Source organism: Lepisma saccharinum, chromosome 11 (genome assembly GCF_977018435.1).
Source record: "Lepisma saccharinum chromosome 11, izLepSacc3.1, whole genome shotgun sequence".
NCBI classification, from domain to species: Eukaryota; Metazoa; Arthropoda; class Insecta; order Zygentoma; family Lepismatidae; genus Lepisma; species Lepisma saccharinum.
Genome location: NC_139239.1, coordinates 67,049,003 through 67,072,039, shown reverse-complemented (window position 1 = coordinate 67,072,039; position 23,037 = coordinate 67,049,003). Strand labels below are relative to the sequence as shown.

Below are 23,037 nucleotides of genomic sequence, written 5' to 3'. Positions count from 1 at the left end.
TAACACCGAATCCAACGCCTGACGCATGAATCGTCCACACCAAGGGTCGTAGCAATCTGTAGTGCAGCAGATCCGCCGCACAAGAACATGCGGACTATCTTCTCTCTTGTAAATTCCGAAAGTAAGGCATGATGAAATGATATCGTAAAGGAACATTCGGACCGAAGGGACATGCTGCACGTGGCACATGCCTCTTGAAAACACCTTATCATTGGTGCATGTAGAGTTTCACGCCCATTCCGGTGCAGAAAGTTTCATTTTATTGGTTCCGTTGCAAGTGGCATGCTCAAGGCATAGATACGAGTAAAACTGCTGCAGGATCTCGAACGAAGCACCCACCGGGGCTCGAATTAAAGCCAAAGCGTGGTGGCAAAAGGCAACCGTGAAGTTACTGCATCTGAGATTTACGTCAAGCAGGGCCTGCGTGGTGTGTGCAAAGAAACTCACGCTTGCTTTAGGAAATAAGGATACTATTGAATCAATGCAATATAAAAAAGTATATACCGTAAAATATACATTATTATTGACTCATGCATTCCCTGAAAAAAATGCATTGTTTTCTCGCACATTTCTGCGCGCAATGAATATAAATGTATAATCTATTAAATTAAGCAGGTGCATGCAGATTTAAAAATATTGATAAGATAATTCAATTAAATTGAATTGAATTGTTGTTTTTTTAAGTCCACTTTATGCACAGAAAGGCTAATTGGGACTGGACCTACAGTTTATAGTGGGTTCCGAACCACTATGTTCCTCCACCGGGTATCGAACCCGGGACCCCTTGATTAAAAGTGACGACTCTACGATTGCGCCATAGGGGAGGCCCTAGTCCTCTTACGGAGATAATTCGTTCGGAGCAATAGAAATGCCCTATCAAAACAATTGGGGAATATTATTTTCAATGTGGATATTCTTCGGAAAATATGTTTCTAACAACAGTTTACCTAAAAAGTGGGGACTTGGGGTGAGAGAGAGGGACGGAGTTGGAAGAGAGAGAGAGAGAGAGAGAGAGAGGAAAAGCACACAATTTTCTGTTCAGTGCGAACCTTTGGGATTGCTTTTTCCTAGCGCACCAAAAACACAATACGTATAACCCAAATACAACCCAAACCTTCAATGGCAAAATTGTGAGTCAATCACTCAACTGGAATAAAAAGTACGGATTTAAATCTAGGCCAGAAGATAGTTATTGCGCTACCATGTGCCAAAGAAATCCACTTTGCCCGCGAGAATTGTCATGCCTGAGTGATATGTAGTTTACGTTAGTTGTGAGAGTTGCTTCAATTCCATTGCCTGCCAAGAATAATGATAGCGCTGAAAGCATAAAATACAGAAATGTGCATGTTTGGCGAGCTATGAGAAAAGCAGATCCTTGTGTTTTCTTTTCAAAATTTACTAATTTTATGTCAATTTTTACATATAGCCAATGGCTTCAGGGAAATTGATGAAGATTGAAGAAACAACGAAAAAGAAAAACTCATTATCAGAGGCTAGGACCCAAGAACCCTGGCTACGCAGCATGTTATGATATTTAAATATATCACGGATTGCTGCTAAATCCATTCTTAGATATTTGTAATGAATGAACCCCCGCCCCCGCTACGAGAAAAAGAAAGACTATAGGATGTGAAACATTCACAATGTAATTGCATTGCTTTACATCGCTCTTGGCTGTATTCCAAATGTAGTAAGAGATCAGCGATAAGTTAGATTTTTTTTGTGGCAAGGTATAAGTGTATTTGAGCGCAAGGGCTACCTATTGCATCATTTATAAAGAGTTAACTTCGTCGTTACACTAGCACCAGGCACAAATGCATCAATTTCTATTTCGGTTATTTTACATCACTCTTCTGCCTCTTGAGTTAATCGCGATAATACGGATGAATTATCAATTTATAAAATTGTGGCGGGACAAACTCAGTGATACATTCATGCCTGACCAGAGTTCGAATCTGGAACATATGACCTCGCTTCGCTAGAAAGGCTGGCAGAAATGTATCGGAAAAGTGTAGGAGCACCAAGAACCGGTTTCACCCAGCACAGACAATGAAATCATTTACAGCGACTCGCTGTGGCAGTGTTGCTCGTCACCCCCTCCCCCTCACTCCCAGATAGCATAGCCTTCTCAGCACGCACATGCTGATGGAAGAGTGGAACCACAACCAAAACAACCTGCGCAGACCCACGACTCCTGTGCACCGTACTCCCGCGAGGAGGGGCGAGGGAGAGTGGACCACGCTTCCTTATGGCCCGAACTGAAGGGAAGAAGGGAGATCTGCGCGGGTACTTTTCGTCCCAAGGATTTTTTTCGTTTTGGTCGATCTATACTTTTCGTTTCAGGCATATTCCGACTGGAAGGTTTCTGGCACCCCTCCGCCCCCTCCCCTTCCCACCATGGTTAATAAATGAGACCCTTGCACTTTCAAAACCCTTATCGCAAGAGAAAGCTGGCATCAATTTTACACCACCATACAATAAGATTTACACGGGAAACATTTCCCAACATATTTTCTTGATTCGGACTAAGGGCAAATTAAAAATAGTCAAAGAATTAAATTACTGAAAATATGGAAAAGCGCGATACCAAAATCTGTAATGAGTGCGAAGGGAAAATCGAGAAAAGGAAAAAAAAATTAAGTATAAAAGTATTCGAATAACCAGATTAAGAGAGAAAGTTATCACTGCTCGAACAATGCAAATGAAAAAAAAACGGGAATACGAATTGAAATATACGACAATCGGAAGTAGGCTGAAGGAAGCAAATTTTAATAAACGTGGAAAGAAAACATAATGAAAGGAGCGCTGGTTCGATTCGCGACGGAAGCTCATATTTGTTGTTCGAATCCCACTCTACACTGTATGTCCAGATGCATTTACACTTAAAACAAACTTCGTGGAACTTTTTCCAAATCAGATGTCGCCAAAAATTTAAAAACAAAAAGAATAACTCTGAAGGAAAAATGCCGAAAGCGTTATTGCAAAATGAAAAAAAAATCTTCACATATTCGTTCGGAAGTGGTAAAAGAATAATAAAAAACTCAAGCATAAATGTTAATAACACTTGTTATTATTACCAGAGACATTCTCAAAATAAACTTCTTGTCCGTTAAAATCAAATCAAGAGGAAAGCAAGATCTCCACCCGGTCGCGTGAATCTGTGGCTAGATTCAAGAGTTGGAAACACTACGCTTCTCGCGAGCTGATATTCCTGGCGAAACTAGATGATATAAAATTCCGGGTTGCATAACCGTAAAGGGGGGGGGGGGCGTTTCATTCGATTTTGAGTGTACAAAATACATGTAGTACATTACATAATACATAATATGTACTTTTCGTCTGCCACTTCAGGACAAAACGCCAAGCGCACAGTAACTTCGTCTTCGTTAAGGGGATGAGGGACAATTTCGCACCAGTTGTGCATTTATTTCAATATCGTCCTAATGGGCAATGCTACTGAGGGAAAAAAACTGGTGTTCAATGGAGTATGAATTTCTCCACATGTTGCAAGTGAAAGTGTTTTTTTTAAGTTGATTATTAAGCTAGATACGATGTTTGAAAAATATGATAAATAGGAATTTTCAGAAACCCATGTATACCTTATGGGAAAGCAACTTCAAGTTAAAGTTACGGCTAATCAAATGGAAGTTTCGACTTTTCCGCCTGTCAATTACAACTTCCGTCTGTCATTTTTCCGTTGATATATTTTTCTATATCATCGGAAGTTTGATATTCCCAAGAGAACAAATAAAATAATACTGCCATAAGAGCAATGTATTTCTCCTTACCTCCTACGGCCATTCTGGAAGTGTTGACAAACCATAGAAATTACATAGCATTTTCAAATGATCGTACACATACATTTCCACACATTAGTAGAACTTTAACCAACAACTTGCTGGCCCATAACGCATATTTAACCCGCGTTACTGGCTTTCTATCTCCGCAATTCAAAACAAATGAGCAACGAGTGTGGATATCACGTGACCTAGTCACCAAGCATCTGTGCTGAGATCTGCGTACTTGCGTGCTTCTGTTCTTGGCGCTTTCGAACTGTACTAGGTGACGTCACTTCCGTCAAAACCACACTTCAAGTATGTACTTTGCACCTTTCGGACAGAGCCAAAGTTATGGCAATTTATTCTTCGTTTTCACCGTCTAGATCCGGCGTCATCACCCATCTCAATAATCCACCGATGGTAGAGTGCAACACACATATCTTTGCCGTTGTGCACATACCAATTTTCGTTTCGTCTCCCTCTCTTTTAGCATCACGTGTTCTACGCTGCTCTCCAACCTTCGCCATTGTTGCCATATTGTCATTCCATTCCTGGACACACTCGCGCAAACATTATTGAAAACAATTGAATAGCGCTCCAGCTCGCGGTTCACATCGTTCGGCAGGGACGGTAATGTGGCAATATAGCCACTTCTTTTATGCAGTGCATGTTCATTGGCTAGCTAGTAACTAGTGTTGCCAACTGTAATAATGAAGCATTATTTCTGTCACGGAAGGAGAAAGGCAGTAAAAGTGTCGGTGAGTTTTGTTGGATTGGAAGCACCATGTTTTTATTTTATACTAAGTATTTGATCGGTTTGACGTTGTTTGCGTGTATTGCGTGTGTGTATGTGAAAGTGTGTGTTTGTTAATGAACGTTAAATTCCATAATGCCTCCAGTTCTGTCAAAGTTGAAATCAAAAACCTTGCATAGCCAAGCTCGGGAAATTCACAAATTGTTCATATTTCAAAATTTTGGAATTGTTCAAAAGAAATAAATTATGTGGCTCCATGAGCATTTCAACTCTTGGCTCCAGCACGTGTTCTTGTAGAAATTGCATAGAGGAGGCTGCCATTTTTGCTGCTTAATGCGATGCATATTGTTTTCTGTGTTAAAATTGCCATGCTTTGATGGGTGACAAGTTCATAGCAAAAAATAAAGCCGCGCAGCTTATCGTCTAATGGCAGTATATGTACTTGTTATTGTTGTGGAAGCCGGCATCGTTTGTAAATGTACAAAAAAGGCAACCGACTGTCGCCGATCACAGAGAGGCAATAATACTGCTTGAGGAGAAGTGTTGTGGTCCAATTGTCGCGGCTTAACACGTTCGCATGTTATTAGTTCTCAAAGCAGTGGTAGTGTCGATCGTGTATTATCTGTCGTTGCAGTTCCGTACCAGTGCAGACGGGTTTTGGGAGTGAACAGTTAGAACGCTTCTATAGTGCGCGTCAAATCTCCTGCATATGGCAATAGCCAATAGCAGCGCACTGCAGCGGTGCCATGTCGAAATCTCACACGGAAAAGAGACAGCGTGGTGAAGCAGGTTCTGAACTAGGCAACGCAGCACGTCTGTGATTGGCTGGTGCTGTTCAGCTGTTCAAGGCCACATGCAGGAGATTTGACGCGCACTCTAGTGCATTAACGCAATGGAAAATAATAAAGTGTTTATTTTGTTGGAAAGCACTCAAATAAGGAATCACGTCAGACAAGGCGCTATAAAGAAAAGTAGCTGGGGATGTAAGAGGGGGGGTGGGGAGACGCAGCCAATATAACAATATCACATGCAAAATGTATACTTATGAGTATGACAGAAGTTGTCTATGTAAGCCGGAACCAGTGATGGCATCATAGTGGGGCAGGGGCGGGTGCCATAGTTCACAGCCAAACGAGTGCACGAAAGAGGTAGATCTGGCTCCAAAAGAGCGAAGCTGGCAACAGTGATCGGCAGCTGTCGAAGAGAGAAGGACCTAGGGGAAATGTCCCTCCCCCCCTTAAAATCCCTTCTGCCGCACTATCTCCAACAGCGAACTGTAAAATTTATTTGTGGACATTGGCCCTCTTCCTAACAGTTTTTGAAAAAGCCTGAAGTGGTACGTTTACTACAGGGTGTATCAGAAGTCCCCTTGTAAAATCCGCAGTGATGTATTTTCATGGAATTTGATATGGGCGATACAAAATAGCCCTAGGGGGACACCTTTAAAAGTATGTCACGGGGACGACCGCCATCTTGGTTCCTCCATCTTGAATTCAACTTTTTTATTTAAAATGATAGGTGAGTCATGTGCTACATGACCATAGGCTAGAATTTCGTCAGGATGTCAAATCTGAAATCAGATTTCATGTAACTTCATTTGGTGAAAAGTTATTGGCAACTGAAAATGACGTTTACCAGTTTGTTGCAGGTACTGAACCATACCGTCAACAACTGAGGAACGCATCCAGATCGTCAAACTGTGGGGTGGGAAAAGTGCCCGTGCAGTGGCTGCCGATTTCAACTTGCGTCATCCAGAACGTCACCCTGTGTCACATGTTACAGTGGCACAGTTATTAACCAAATTCGAGGAGACGGGCACGGTCTTGGACAGACTGCGTAGTGGACGACCGCAGACAGTCACGGATGAAGCAACAGCTACGGCAGTGCGGGCCTCCTTCTCGACGTCACCGCAGCGAAGCACACGTCGTATAGCAATGCAATGTGCTATGAGTCACAGTTCAGTGTACAGAGTGCTACAGAGGCACAAGTGGCATCCGTATAAGGTGCAAATGCAGCAACACCTCTCCGCGAACGATCCAGATCGCCGCGTGCAGTTTTGAGAGTGGGCTATCGCGCTATTACGGCTAAATCCAAACGTCGCTATGCAGATACTCCATTCCGACGAAGCAAACTTCTACGTAAATGAGGAGGTGAATAGGCAAACCATGAGCTATTGGTCGCATGACAACCCCGCATGGACAGATCCTTCCAAAATGACCGGTGCCGGCAAAATTATGGTCTGGGCAGGCATATGGGGAACACGGATAATCGGTTCCTTTTTCATTCAAGGAAATTTAAATGCGGAACGATATCTGGGGATGCTACAGGAACAGATACTGCCATCTCTGATGTCGGAAGATGGTACATTTCCCAGGTTTTTTCAACAAGATGGTGCGCCTCCCCATTATGGCGTCCAGGTGCGTCAGTACCTGGATGAACAATTTCCTGGGGCATGGATTGGTCGACGTGGGTTAGTTGAATGGCCTGCCCGATCACCAGACCTAACTCCAATGGACTTCTACCTTTGGGGACACGTTAAGACTATGGTGTATGGTGTGTAAATTCGTGATCTTCGTCATCTGGAACAACGTATCATGGCTGCCCTTGAGCAAATTTCACCAGATACCTTGCTCGGTTTCCACAGACATTGGGAGAAGCGACTGCACACGTGCACTACCCAGCACGGACAACATGTGGAGCACATTCTGTAACAGGTAAACATCACTTTCAGTTGCCAATAACTTTTCACCAAATTAAGTTACATGAAATCTGATTTCAGATTTGACATCCTGACGAAATTCTAGCCTATGGTCATTTATCACATGACCCACCTATCATTTTAAATAAAAAAGTTGAATTCAAGATGGCGAAACCAAGATGGCGGTCGTCCCCGTGTCATACTCCAAAAGGTGTCCCCCTAGGCCTATTTTGTATCGCCCATATCAAATTCCATGAAAATACATCACTGCGGATTTTACAAGGGGTCGTAAGGGACTTCTGATTCACCCTGTAGAAATGTTACGTGGAACCAGTGGCGGCGATTGGGTTCCAAAACTTGGGGGAGGCGCAGTTTACTTTCCCTTGGTAGACAAGGTTTAGCATAGTACGGGAGCAAAAGTGGTAAAATTGCGACCATTGCGTGGAACAAATACATAGAACGTATTAACAAGAAAACCACCCTTAATGTTACAACTCGCATTAAATAATTTCCCGAGCACGACTTGGTGATACCTTGAAAGCTGCTCAAATGTTTGCTCCAGTGTGAGAAAGAACAACGAACAAGTAGGCGGAAAATAAACCGTTTATCAACAATGCAGAACAGAAAAAGAAAAAAAAAAGTAACTCTCCTTAAGCTATAGGCAATTATCGAAAACCACAAACAGACCACTTGAAGAAACAAAGGAAGAAAAAAATCATAACAACAATGCTGAAGATAGAAAGAAAACGGCAGCTGATATCTTTATAGAGGTTGCCGCCAGTACAGAAAAATATGTGTACCGGCATCTCTTTTAGTGCTTGCCTGTTGCATACAATCAGTTGCGCAGAAACGGGGGGGGGGGGGTACAGGGGGTACATTGCACCCCTCATATTTTTGAAGGGGGGTACTGTACCCCCTAAATCGAAGATTCTAGTTGTACCCCTTATACCCCCCCACTCTCAGATAATTTCACAGACGCAAGAAGCTACTATTAAAAGGACCTAGTATTTTCTAATCGCTCAATACAAAAAGTGTAAATTGTTTATAAGCATTCTTTTCCTGACCACAGGAATTGAAACCATTGTAAACTTATTCTACTACATTGTGCTTGCTAGTAGTTAGTCCATTGACGTGTCTTTGGAAATCTTTTTATGGAGATGAAAATAGTTTAAAATGTGTGTGGGAGTCCGTGTCGCTTGCGCCGAGGCTTCTTATCGGTTCATTTCCGCCGCGACATATGCCAAGACCTTCCTTGGTGGGTTTTCCCATAGTGTTGCCTACGAGACGAGACTTTGGCCTGTCTCGTCTCGTGGAAATGCTGTCTCGTCTCGAAAATATTAGTTTGTCTCATGACACATGGTCAATCTCGTCTCGTCTCGAATTTTTAAAAGCCTGTCCCGTCTCGTCCCGTGGACAACACTATTTTCCCACGATCCGGAGTGTCATTACCGCCGCGCGCATGTGTGTTTATGACGTTGCCCAGCTCCAGTTGTGTTTATCTTCGATTGAAAAAATGCTATTATTAGATTACGTGGATAGGTTAGGCAGGCCAGGTTTGGTGGTGTTAGAATGCATTTCCCAAGGTGCTAATATGCTGCCCCTAGCCGCTCGTCTTTTTAGGTCAGTTATTTTGAAAAATCAAATACAGGATCATGTGTATTGCATATGAATGTTTAAAAAAAAAACAGAAAAACTTGAGTGCACGTTTTATGCATCGTCAGGCATGTAGATTCGTGCAAGGTTTATTACAATGGTGCATTTTCTTTGTATCTACGAAACGTAACACCATTCAGAAATTGTTCCTTGTATATACGTATCAACGCCGTAAAGATACTGCTGTACCTGTCTCTATTATTATTTTTATTATTATTATTATTGTTGTTTGCCAGTTTTAAAGTTAAAGTACAAAATCTCGCACAATGTAATTAAAAATATGTTACTTCGCATAAAACGTTTCCTCTAAGTAGTAAATATCGAAAATAAAAAACTTTGGTATTTACGTCTTATGCTCTCCCATGAATAATAGGGTAAGGTTGATTAGGTTAGGTACAATACCAGTAGGAAATTGTTCCTTGTACATGCGTGTCAACATCGTAAGGATGTTTGTTAACAGTCAACTTTTTTTTGCCAGTTTTGGAAGTTAACATACAAAATCACACATATATAAATATACGTTTCTTTAAAGATTGGTATTATGTCTAATGTATTACTAGGTATGTAGTTTCTTGCAAGGTTATTATTGTAAATGTGTGTGTTTGTAAAAAACATAAAAACACACCACCATTCGGAAATTGTTCCTTGTACATATGTATGAACTGGACGGTAAGAGATAAGAGTAGCTACTGCTAAATATTATACGTGCATTCTTTGCCAGTTGTAATTCGGAAACAACACATTTGTTTATTTGCAATGTCACATTCACACCAATGGCGACGTAAGTGACTCGAATAATATTACACGTGTTTTAATCTTAAAGATTACAAATTGCTAGGATTGCGAAAAAGCAACTGATGCATGGTGTACATTTCGTGTATTGTGTTTGGTTGAAGAAATTTGTTACATTCATTTATTTGGAACGGCATTTTAATACAATTTTGCAAGCATCAAACGCATTACTTTAACCTGGTTTTATTTATATATCTGTACCCGCATGCACACGAATCCTACTTACGAAATTACAGTGAAACTGCTAATGCTAATATCAATATACAATTTCGGAACACACACGAAAATTACCACCTAATATTCATTTCTACACATATATTTATAAACGTTGCTTTATTTATTAATGCCGTTCCTGGGATAATTAACAAATCCGCCTTTTTTGCTGTTATTTGGTAATGCAAAACATGCATCAAACTTTCGCAATTTACAACAGCTGATCGAGACTTTGCCATTTTATCAACTATAAAAGTGCAAACACAAATTATACTAGGTACTGCACGTATCGAAGTTCAGATGAACGAGATCAATTGTAATCCACTGTAAATGAACTTGGTTTAAAGATTTGCATTGCACCAACGAAAATCGAGGTTCATGAGATTCCGTTCAACTGATCCGAGATTAATTTGTAAGGCTATACCTGATTGGTTGGCTAAAACAAATGACATTCAAGAACCCAATAGAGTAATGTGATGTGTTAAAGTATCAACATGTAGGAGAAGAAAATAATTCGGGCTGCAAACTTCTATGAATTTGATAGATGTACTAATCAACCTTGTCAATATGTACAAGGATGTAGTGGAGTGTAAAAAAATAATAATATTAAAAAAGAACTGACGGTACAACACAAAAGAGAAGAAGAAAGCATGGAACCTTCTTCTACGGGACTTTAATGCCTTACCAAATGCATTCGATTTTAGAACAGCGTATGCTGAACCTCGCCCGCTCAAAAGATATATTATTATTATTTCTATTATTAGTGTACTGTGGTAAGTATTTGAATTTTTCATTTCTTAATTCTTATGTATTTATATTGTCGTGTCGTGTAAATAGCCAGTAACATGTATTTTCGTAAATTTATACAATCCAACACCATGTAGCAATATCGTAAACATTGCTGTGTTATAATTTACCTTGCACGTAATATATGACATTTATATATGTTTTGTGTTCTGGGATAGAAAGTACAGTATTTATAAACATTACGACTTTGCCCCACAGAACCACAAATTATTATTATTATTTTGGCAGTTTTTAATTTACATAGTTCTCGAATTATCAGCATTGTACATCCAACATCTCTAACGTTTGCACGCCCTCGATATCACTTTCCGCTCTTTTTATATTAAAAAAACAATTGCCTGCAGTCGAAGCGTCAGTATCGTGAACCAGGATCAGACACCAAAACTGTCGCGAATGGCCGATCAGAAGATAAACTCGTTTTGATGTTTCTAGATCGCGATCAAGTGTTGAACCGTCTTCGTAAAAAGGTGTAAAGTGTTCCCCTGTGCATAGCACCACGCCATGAAGGCGTATAGGGGGTGTGGGGGTAACGCCCCACACTTTCTTGATCCGGTAGTGAGTGGGGGTGATGTGATCAGCATCACGCCCCTGACCGCCTTTACCCCCCAGGGTTTCCCCCAGGTACCCATGTTATTCGACGCTGGGTGGGCGCCGGGGCCGCTTCCATCGTTAGAAAAGTTCCCGGATTTGAACCGGCCGGGGATCGAACCCGGGACCTTGAGCATGGTAGTCAGACACGTTACCGACTGAGCCACCGCGGCCAACCGAACCGTCTTCGTGCAATGGAATTTTCCAGTGATCCTTTCCCGATCCGAGTTTAAAATTTGATCTTCGTTCGTGCACACGGCCATTAACGCGTTAGGCGGAGCCCCGACCGCCACTTACGTTACACGGGTCTTCAAGTGCTAGGTAACGTTAGGCGGACACTGAACAATCGCAAAATGGTTTTAAGTGGGGGATAAGACGTTAATGGCCGCGTGCACCAACGCCGATTATTTCGAAGTTCAGATGAACGAGATCAATTGTAATCCACTGTAAATGAACTTGGTTTAAAGATTTGCATTGCACCAACGAAAAACGACGTTCAGGAGATTCCGTTCAACTGATCCGAGATTAATTTGTAAGGCTATACCTGATTGGTTGGCTAAAACAAATGACAATCAAGAACCCCATAGAGTAATGTGATGTGTTAAAGTAACAACATGTAGGAGAAGAAAATAATTCTGGCTGCAAACTTCTATGAATTTGATAGATGTACTAATCAACCTTGTCAATATGTACAAGGATGTAGTGGAGTGTAAAAAAATAATAATATTAAAAAAGAACTGACGGCACAACACAAAAGGAGAAGGAGAAAGCATGGAACCTTCTTCTACGGGACTTTAATGCCTTACCAAATGCATTCGAGAACAGCGTATGCTGAACATCGCCCGCTCAAATAAAGATATATTATTATTATTTCTATTATTACTGTACTGTGGTAAGTATTTGAATTTTTCATTTCTTATTTCTTATGTATTGTCGTGTCGTGTAAATAGCCAGTAACATGTATTTTCGTAAATTTATACAATCCAACACCATGTAGCAATATCGTAAACATTGCTGTGTTATAATTTACCTTGCACGTAATATATGACATTTATATATGTTTTGTGTTCTGGGATAGAAAGTACAGTATTTATGAACATTACGACTTTGCACCACAGAACCACAAATTATTATTATTATTTTGGCAGTTTTTAGTTTACATATTTATAGTTCTCGAATTATCAGCATTGTACATCCATCATCTCTAACGTTTGCACGTCCTCGATATCACTTTCCGCTCTTTTTTATATTAAAAGACAACTGCCTGCAGTCGAAGCGTCAGTATCATGAACCAGGATCAGACACCAAAACGGTCGCGAATGGCCGATCAGAAGATAATCTCGTTTTGATGTTCCTAGATCGCGATCAAGTGTTGAACCGTCTTCGTGCAATGGAATTTTCCAGTGATCCTTTCCCGATCCGAGTTTAAAATTTGATCTTCGTTCGTGCACACGGCCATAAGTGGAGATGGTGCAACCGGCCCTACAGATACGTTGGAAAAACCTTCGTCACTTCATTTCTCGTGAAATTCTAGCCTGATTTGATATCACCTCCTTTCCTTTGAAATGTTTGCGTTAATTTCAATATGGCGGTCAACAATATGCCGGACCTGCGCTTGACACACACGGCTAGGGATCTAACTGTGCCTAACCTATTTCTTTCATGACCAATTATATCCAGGATAACTCCTTTACATCTTGTAGGGGGTGTTAAGGGACATTTGACTCGTCATAGTTCATCTAATGGGGCTTTTATCAGTCACATAGTTACACATATTATTTTGTATCTTCTGATCCCATTGCAGGCCCAGAATGATTTTTTGATATGTTTTAGAGTATGGTATGAGGAACCAAATATATTTTTTTCACGATTTTTGGTGATGACACGTTTTGAGATATTGAAGGTCAAAGTCAAGGTCACGTGACAAAATTATATTTTTATCCAAAGGTAGGCTTGTTATATATCACTGGAAAGCTTGTTCAAATCACTGTACAATAAGCTTTATTTGAGCTTCCTAGGCGAAATAGGGGCAGAGTTACAGCATATTTAGTATGGGGGTTATTCCTGAGTAAACAAAAAATGATCGATCAGACAATTCGATTATTGATGGCGGGGAAAGAACTTCCGGTTTGACGAATTTTCCAATGTAAACAAGTGGAATACAGATCGTCACCGTGCTCATTTTCTTATAAAAGTTAGGAAACAAATTGGATAACTTGAAATTTTTGAGTGATATAGAGAAACAAAGGTACCTAGAAAAGATTGGCAATTTCCCGGATCCTTTGGATGCAGATATAAGGGACAATACTAATATTTTCCAAGGCAATGTTGATCTTCTACCATCAGTTTCATTTTGAAAAGACTTCTCAAGGTTGAAATGAAGCTTATATTAATTATAAACATTGAAATACTTCGATCACAATAGTAAAATAAATAAGAATAGTTACTACGGTTAAAATTATTATTATACAGTAATAATATATACCTAATTAAATAAATTTTATTATTATTGTTGTTGTTCATTATTATCATGCTATTCGATCCACAAGCCGAGTGAACATCCAGCACAACTACGAGGGATGATCGAAAAAAAAGGTTACAAAGCCTATTATGGCTTATGTGTTAGATATAGCTGGAAGATCAACACACCTGATGATGGACGGCACTCAACACTAGTCCTCGATGTAATCACCTTTTTTTGTTCAAGCACTTGTCACAACGGTACATGAGGTTTTTCATACCGGTTGCACAGAAATCCGCGTCAAGTTCTCGTAGCCACCGTGAGGCAGCTCTTTTGACATCATCACATGTCATATAATGGTGGCCAGCCAACCAAATGGTAGTCCCAGCTCAGGTGATATTGAGTGTAATGTTCTTCTTCTGTCCTCACGAATACACTCATCCACAAGAGCACAGTTCACGTCAGTGGTTGAGGTACTGGGGCTACCGCTGTGTCAAGGGTTGTCATTAACAATACTGGTCCGTTCTTCTTTGAAGGCATGACACCACTTCGCTACATTGTCCCCTCCCCATACACCTCCACAATCTGCCTATGAATGTCAGCAGGTGGCCCACAGGAACCGCACCACTGCCCTCACTTCTACTCTTGACCAATTTTCTAGACGAGTCACCATTTTAAATGTCCGCTTCTCGGGTATACATGGTAAGAATCCGAAGTCCTCAAACTCGCAACAAGACAAGCATGTTATCAATTTACACATAAATTTTCGTTACGTTACAGTGAATAAAACAAAAGTTATATGCTTTGTAACCTTTTTTTCCGATCATCCCTCGTATTTTCGATTAACACTTTTACATTTCATAGTTACTATACTGAAATGCACAGTTATTGTATTTTGTTATTAACTTTTGCAAGTGTAGTTCAAGAAAGGACTTTAGAAGTTAGAAAAAAATACTCACAAAGTTTATATTGTGTGACCTCATCTAAAATTATTATTTATTCTAAAATTATTTTTCGAATTCTGAAAACTGTGGAACCATTTATTCTTTGAATTAAAAGGTAGAATATGAAAAAATATCCCGGTTCCTGTATTTTTCACTCATTTTTTCGATCTAATGCATATTTTACATTGATTACTCTGTTCGAATACTAACCAAGTGAACTTTATTTCTGTTATTAACAATAACAATAACAAACTTCCTGCTTTTTTGCAACTTGAAATGAAGGATGCCAATTTCCAGAGTGGAGGTCGACTGACCTACCGACGCCCATGGAGAGAGCGCTTATCAACAACCAAAAGGCAAATGTGTTATGATTATGATCATAAATAGTTCCAACTTTTAAATTTAATCAACACATGTGCGTTAGACAATCATAATTTTCGAAACACGTAAAATACTATTTTCATTTGATTTGATGACGAGCCGACTGCAGAGCCTACTCCCTCGTGTTTGTGTACAATCTCTTCACTTTACTGCTTACATCCACGGATTTTTCCGTATCGGATCTGTCTGAAAACGATGCATAGATATCTGAGAACAATTGCTCGTTTCCTATCTCATGTTGAAACCAAAAGCCACACAAATGTTGTCGCTTTTTCCAAACATACTGCCTTTACACCTTTAAATTCAATGTTATTCTTTTCAAAACAGGAAGTGTAGTCCCCGCCAGCACCAAGGAAGCACAGAAATGTAAACATCCGGTGAATAGCGCCCATAGCTAAGCGGTTTCAAAAAGGGCAATTTATGCTAACTTTGACCTTGAATAATTTAACAATTACAAGACGCACGAAACTAAAAATTTTCATAGTTACTAAGCTCCCTTCATAGTTTCAACTCCCCAAATTTCATGAAAATCGGAGATGGTCAGGTTGTGGGCTGTGTTGATTTCATATGGAATTACTCATATACGTTGTGAAAGTTTGAGTGGTGACACATTTGTCTCATCTCGATATCATTCCTAGTTGAAATGGATCAGCGATATTTCCAAGACATTATCAGAATGGGGAGGCTTTATCTATGACTTAGGTATGCTTAGAATTGGACAAAAATTGCTTAAAATTTAACACAACACCATTTTAAATTAAATTCTAAAGTCAAACTGTTAGAAAATGACATTAGACAGTTGAATGCACAAAATAAATGAGACTCGCTGCAGGTCCGATGATTTGCCAGTTAGCTTGTCAAGGATTCTGTAATGCTTTTAACTTGATCCACTTCGTTGCAAATTTTTCTGCATGAAAAAATGCACTGGGAGTCTGTTGAAATGAAGAGCATGTTTAAAACTTCTAAATGATTTCTCTAATCTGTTAAGGCAAGGTTCATGGCACTGAACCCGCTTTCACATTCAGCTACAGATATTGGTACAATTTGGGTTGGATTCACCAGGTCCTTGAGTGAGGTGGGAATGTGTATTGAATTTTCTTTCTAGATGCGAAAATCTTCGACTGCTAACGCGTACATGCTTTCGCTTACATTAAAGTTCACCTTTTTATATAAACGAGGAATTAACATGTCACCATAAAACACACGTATGTATCTGCATTTAATACGACTACATCCGGAAAGAAACCTAACTCTTCAAACCGGCTCTTCCTTTTGTCCACCAACGATTGAAGAAGAATCTTTGGAGCGTATGGTTTTCCACTAACTTTGCTTGCTCTGAGATCTGAAGGATTTTGGTTTTGCATATGCATAGTACTTTCAGTGTTTGAGGAGCATCATAAGGTACAGCTCATTACATTACAAATAATTACTATGCCAAATGTTTTACAAATAACAAATACTTCAAAATTAGATCTCTTGCGAGTTGATCGGGAATCATCTCGATTCAGTATTTATTTTTTAAAAAAGACAACATAACGCTATAGCTGTCAACAAGCGTTCGAAAAGCGCTGTTAACATACGTCAAAGACAGGGCAGAGTTTTCGTATTACTTAGAAAAGTACATGTAAAACACCTTCTAGAAGTCTGAGAAAATACCGAATACATGGCTTCTAAAAGGCACTGTATACGGTGCATATCTGCCAAAATTAGTTTAATGATATTTTATACATAGCTATGGGGCTCTAAAATGAACTAAACTGAAGTGGAATTCTGTAAGTACGATATATTTAAAAATATGATTTTCATATTCAGTGGGAAGGAAATAATTATTCCTGATTTGGAATGACTCAAGTTAGAGGTGGGGGAATCCTCTTCACCTCTCTTTAAATCGCGACCTGCGTTAAAATGAATAGATGTAGCTTGCTCGCAATTTTCACATTACAAACTTTTGATTTTCCATCCCATTAAATTCAAAATGAGTTCAGAACAAGCTCGAGAACTATATGTTTTGGAATTGCTATCTGGTCTTGAAACCTGTTTTTTTTTTAAAAATAGTCATAAAATGTAAAAAATAAACAATAATAAAAATAATAAATAAAAATTATGTAGGCAAATTTTGCATTAAAAACTCGATATTTGCGTCTAAAATGGTATTTCCCATGCCCCACATTTTACCGAGGTATACATATATGTGTGAAGTACATACACAATATGTAATATAAAAGGTTGAATTTTTGTACCCCCCCCCCCAATAGAAAAACGTTCCTGCGCCACTGCATACAATAATAACGGTCTTATTTCAGTACCTAACATTCGACACTCAGTATAAGGACATGACAAATTATGGCATAAGGGCGTGTTTTCAGTGAACGAAGGGAGTGCTGAAGGGGGTGGAGAAAATAATAATAAGGGGTACGCAAGCATCCTCACTCGCCCCCCTGACGCCGCCCCTGATTAGAATATACAACTTCTATCGTAATTCGTAATATACGGGTAATGCAACTTTAGGCTAGTGTGTCTGTAAAGTGGTATATCAACTTGAAATAACATATGTTATACTGTAGTTATACCTAGGTATACTCACATTCACTGCCAAGGGTTACATGTGTAGCACTTTTCAACAATGTCAATGTTATTCTCTTATTATTTTAAGAGAAAACATTATTTACCCAAATCTTCAGCATCTAAACTTGCGAAGTGGTATACCGTTTTTGTGCTGTCGCCATTTTTAAAGATGCGATTTTAATGATCGGGTGACTGTGAGACTCCTTTTGCTGCCTTGGTGAACTGAAGACATAAGACTGTGAGACTCCTTTTGCTGCCTTGGCGAACTGAAGACATAAGAAACCTTATGGTAGTTTCGAGTCGGAGGTGGGTCGGGAAGTGGGGACCCACTTAGCCACCGTGTGAGACTGAAATGAAAAAAATGGAATTAATAATTGCTACACTCGCCAGTAAAACCACTTCCACTCTTTAGTCTTTCGTTGACATGTCAGAAACCTGCAAAAAAAGAGAGAAAATACCCTGACTTTTGGTCCACCCTGTATATATTTCTAGATACATCCCTCTTCGTCCGTGTCTGTTGTTCAGTTTTTAAAAAGTCATTCAGCAAATTCGTATGGCTGCATATGTACAAAAAACAGAATCTATACCTTTTATTTCTTTCTTTAAAAGGGCATTATCTAAAATAACATCGAAACAAGCAGCTCTGGGTTTTGAAAGGACAGGACAGGAGCCATATCTTGCCGCGAGATGGGCAATGGATGGGCGAAGCCAAGAAAACACAAAAAGAAATGAGGAGCGTTGATTTCCTAGCTGCAAGTGAGCAACTATTTGACTCCAGCTTTTGGCAATCATAGGATCTCGCCAATGGGCTTGAAGCATTTCCCTGTCGTTTTGTTTGTAAATGGATGTCCCGGCCCGCTTTAAAGGAACGCTTCCAAGAAGACATGCCCGCCCTTTGAGCACGCCACTGCTATTTAATAGTGGATTCAAATCTCCTTATTAAAGATTTGCTAACGTTAATTAAATATTCGGCCAATAAAAATAACAAGAAAAATATAGTCCGTTTAAAATCCCAGTTTAATAGCATCATTTAGTATTATTTCACTGTGCAAACAGTACTTTTCTTTGTGAAGAAGTTGGCAATGCTGGAAAGAAAGAGAACGGCACAACAGACTACTTCATTCAGGAACACGACTGTTGTGATAAGGCTTACTACTGCAACTTTATTCATAGTAGTGAAGGATGTGATATAGATTGATGACCGATATGTTGGAAGTAGTAAAGATTCTGATAATACTCCGTTTTGTGCCTTGGGAAATGAATAAATAGCATAATTTAATTATAATTGTATCGGTTAGTTTAGCTAGCAAGTACCATGACTGCAATGTTGAAGGTGAGTATAATAATGATGTTCATATTAAGATTTTCATCTTTCGTAGAATAGTACTATCAGAATCAGAAAAGAACTGTAATGGTTGCAACAAATGTAAACATTAAATTACATACGTGTTAAAATTATTCAAGCTGAAGATAAGCTCAACCAATTGACGGACATGGCGTTTCAGAAATATGTACAAAGCAATACTTTATTGTATGCGTAACGTCTGTCTTTTACCTTTAAAAATATCCGATAGAGAAGACTGATATGTTATAAATACAAGCTGTAAATGTAATTTACTTTGCATGTAAAACATTTGGTAACAGTTCGTTATGGAGACACATTTCTTCATTTTTACAGAAGAAACTACGGTAAACATTTCATATGCGGGAAATAGATTTCTTCAAATTTACAGGAGAAAGTACTTATGGAATTGAGTTTCTGTGTAATTTCGGAAGGTTGTGGAAGTGTTTTCTCGCATTTTTCAATGTATTTGGTCGCTAAATCATGGATTTTTCTATAATAATGTCCGTCCAATGCACGAAAGCTGTTGCTTGCATTTCCATCCATGTACTTCAACCGGATGTTGCGAGCATCAATGGTTTTTGGGGCTATTCGTGGATGGTTATACGATACAGAATGGTTTTTGGGGCTATTCGTGGATGGTCATACTATCCCGAATGGTTTTTGGGGCTATCCGTCAGCTACCCGTGCATAAGGTACAATTTGCACACGTGACGAACACGATAGTAAATATTTTTCGGTGAAGAAGGTTGGAAACACTGCATACCTACAACACTAGTCAACCTCTGCCCGCCATATTGTGTGTTACGGAAGCAAAAAAAGGAATAACAAAAACTACTCTCTATGTGTAAAATTGTGTTTGTTTTCGTGTAAAAGCCATAATGGCACCTTGAACTATGTTCCACAATACACAATTGTTAAGTACAAACCATGCAAAACACAAAATATCCGATTTTAATGCGTCTCCGATATAACGAACTGTTACCAAACATTTTTGCTATCCTACCTGATGTATCAAAAACAAGAGTAAAGTTTTTTTTATAATTATATTTGAAAATAATCTGCTGCTTGTATCTAAATTTGACATTTTACATCATTCATCTTTGTTGTCGTCTGTATTCTCTCACTTTAAACTATTTCCTTTGACAAAATCTGTGAAAATCCTGACATATTGTTTTATAGTCAGATAAGAGAGAGAGATGATAAGTGTTCAAAGCAAACTACGTGTTCTTTAAATAGAATATAAGTATAAATGTTCATTAGATACAGCATATCTGAGAGGGCATTTTAAAGCATCAGATGGTGTGCTTGTCATTGCAGGTATGATATTGATTAATAAATTAAAATAGTTTTTCTATGAATGGAGGCATTCACAATAATCATTTTTTAATTATTTTTTTCAGGATAGGAATCAAATGATGTTTGAAGATAAGTGGCCTTCTATGAGACCAATAATTTTAAAGCTATTAAGGCAGGAGACTGTTACCCACAATGAATGGCAAGATTTGTTCTATTCAGTTCACGTTGTTTGCTTGTGGGATGAAAAGGGCCCCCCTAAGGTCAGAGAAGCCTTACAGGAAGATATTATGGACTTCATTAAGCAAGCACAGCAGGTTTGTTGATTGAATTGTAAAGCTTGTTTAGTGTATGTGCTATTACTGGTTCTCTCCTTGCATTTGATGCTGCTTACCAGCTGACATGTACATTTGTGTGGAGATTTTTACAATTTCTACAGGATGATATGAAAGGCGGTAATAGTTTCATGCATCGGAGACATATTTATTCATTTTTACTAGGAAAAGTATTTATGAAAACTCGTTTCTGCAGAGTACGAAATGCTGCGGAAACTGAAAACTTCACCGTAGAATGCAGCAGAACAAGAAATAATCACTTTTTGATGTAATGATCTTGCCTTTTGTGTAAAGCGACAACATTGTGCCGTTGTTTCTGTTATGTACCTGCAGATGGCTCGAGCGTCGAAAGTCACGCGGTCTCACCAGTGGAAGAAGGGTTTCCAAATGCACCCTTTTTTAACGAGAAAATGGCACTAATCTCTCAATTTTTACTATGTTAACCTAACCTGCCTAACTGTGCATGTTTCGTAACTTGAAAGTATAATTTCAAAAACCCAATTATTCATGGAACATAGCCATTTTCTTGCATAATAGAGTTGGAAACACTGATATTCGAAAACAAAAGAAGCGTTATCATTCGCAAAGCAAGCAATATTGCACTTAGAAAAATGGTTTATTTTAGTATAAAAAGTGTTTGTTTTTGTGTAAAAAGCATAATGACACCTTGAACTATGTTCCGCAATACACAATTGTTAAGTATGAACCATGCAGAACAAAAAAATATCAGATTTTAATGTGTCTCCGATCCATGAAACTGGTAATATGAAAGGCACCTAGAATACTGTAAGTGAATGTTAAAGTAAGATTGAAGGAACTAATTTTTGTGCTTCTGCAAGTTAATTTGTGAGAAATTGTCACATGTGATATGATGAAATTGATGACGGGACAGTCACAAAGAACGAAGCTCCCTGGAATCTTAGCATGCAATAATAACCACTCTGCCATGAAGGTCAACTGAAGCATTTTTATTTCAAGTGGAAAACATCACAGATGTGGAGAGGTGGAAGGAAAGTACATTAATTCTAACATATGAGTGGGAGGGCGATTGTAATACTAAGTACACCTAACCCTAGCTACCTAACCTACTCCCTCAGGCCATGGTGTGCAGTGCTAAATTAGGTCACGTTTCTTTGATATTGTTTCTTGTAATGATGACATTTGTGTATTGAACTGCAGTACATAAGTGAATATACTAACTATGATATCATTTCTCAGACCTAGATGGTTTCCTGTATTAACGAGAAGTGATGTCAGTGGGTTTTGGGAAAACTAAGTAAGATTAACCTTGTTTGAAAATTGATATGTGCGTGTTTTCATATAAACATGGCTGAAAATCATTTAAGAAAATTGACTTCAAAGTGCTCATTTCTCATTAGGAGTTTAATTTACTCCATACAACCATTCTACTTTGTGCTGAATATTCAAAATGCATGTAGTAGTGATGGAACAGATTATTCAGTGCTGCTTTAGGTATTGGCCATTGTAGACATATTCATGCAAATCCTAACCCTAATGATAAAAAAATAGTATAAACTATATTTTACATAAGTTTTTCTGCTAATTTTGGCTAATTGATGAGGGACAATCGCAAACATACATGTATGATCCAACACTAGCCCACTAGGTTTGGGTCTAGATACCAGAGCTTTAGTGGCTTGCAACTTCAATTTCGTGGGTGTACTATGTGTACTTTTTTGGGTGCCTTCTCAAAGATCGCCCCTTATACCTCAGTATTAACTATGAAACCATGAATTATAAAACAAGGAAACTAATTGTTTTTCATGTGTACTAATGTCTTAAAAAGTATTCGCAAACTACAGAATACTTTCCTTTTACAAGACACATAGCTACCTGTGTATTACAGGGAGTAAATATGGCTGCACGAACATTCCTGCCGGTTGTGAAGTATGATTGACAGTAATGAGTGAGGGGAAAGTATGACAATTGTGTCGTGAGTTTAAGGAACACCATCTTCATGGTGAAGATAGGAGTGGTAGATGTAGTATTCAAACTGACTACCTTGTTGATCATGTGAATGCAAAACAGAAAATTGTTGCTTCACAGTGAGTACTCTTGCGATACAATTTCCAGAAATTTCACAGGCAACAGTGTCCAAAGTGTTATTGACACATTGGGTCATCTGAAACTGTGTACACAAAAGTGCTGCAGTGGCCAAACTTCCAAGTGAGGAATTTTTTTGCAGAGATGGTACCAATAATAGTGTCTACGTAGATAAGTGAAGTGGATATGTATGTGTTTGTAAGCACCAACACATTTTCGTTACATTTGTTATTTTACTCGTTATAACCAAGCGACCCTCACTTTTGAAATGTGCCTCATACATGCTATCATCGAGAAACTTCCGGCAACTTATTACAGGTTAATTTCCTTGCATTTAGTTATAATGTTCATGTTTCACCTGCAAG

General features: G+C 38.9%; 1 protein-coding gene across 2 annotated transcripts in view; it reads left to right on the top strand.

Moving 5' to 3' along the window:
• The first annotated feature begins 18,747 nt into the window (after positions 1 to 18,747).
• Cul5 (cullin 5) overlaps positions 18,748 to 23,037 on the top strand; it is a 47,000-nt gene continuing 42,710 nt past the window's right edge. For both annotated transcript variants that reach the window (XM_083131323.1, XM_083131322.1), the window contains exons 1-2: positions 18,748 to 18,968; positions 20,381 to 20,590. In XM_083131323.1, the coding sequence (XP_082987449.1) occupies positions 18,951 to 18,968; positions 20,381 to 20,590 (228 nt within the window). In that variant the 5' untranslated portion in view covers positions 18,748 to 18,950. The remainder of the gene's footprint in view (positions 18,969 to 20,380; positions 20,591 to 23,037) is intronic.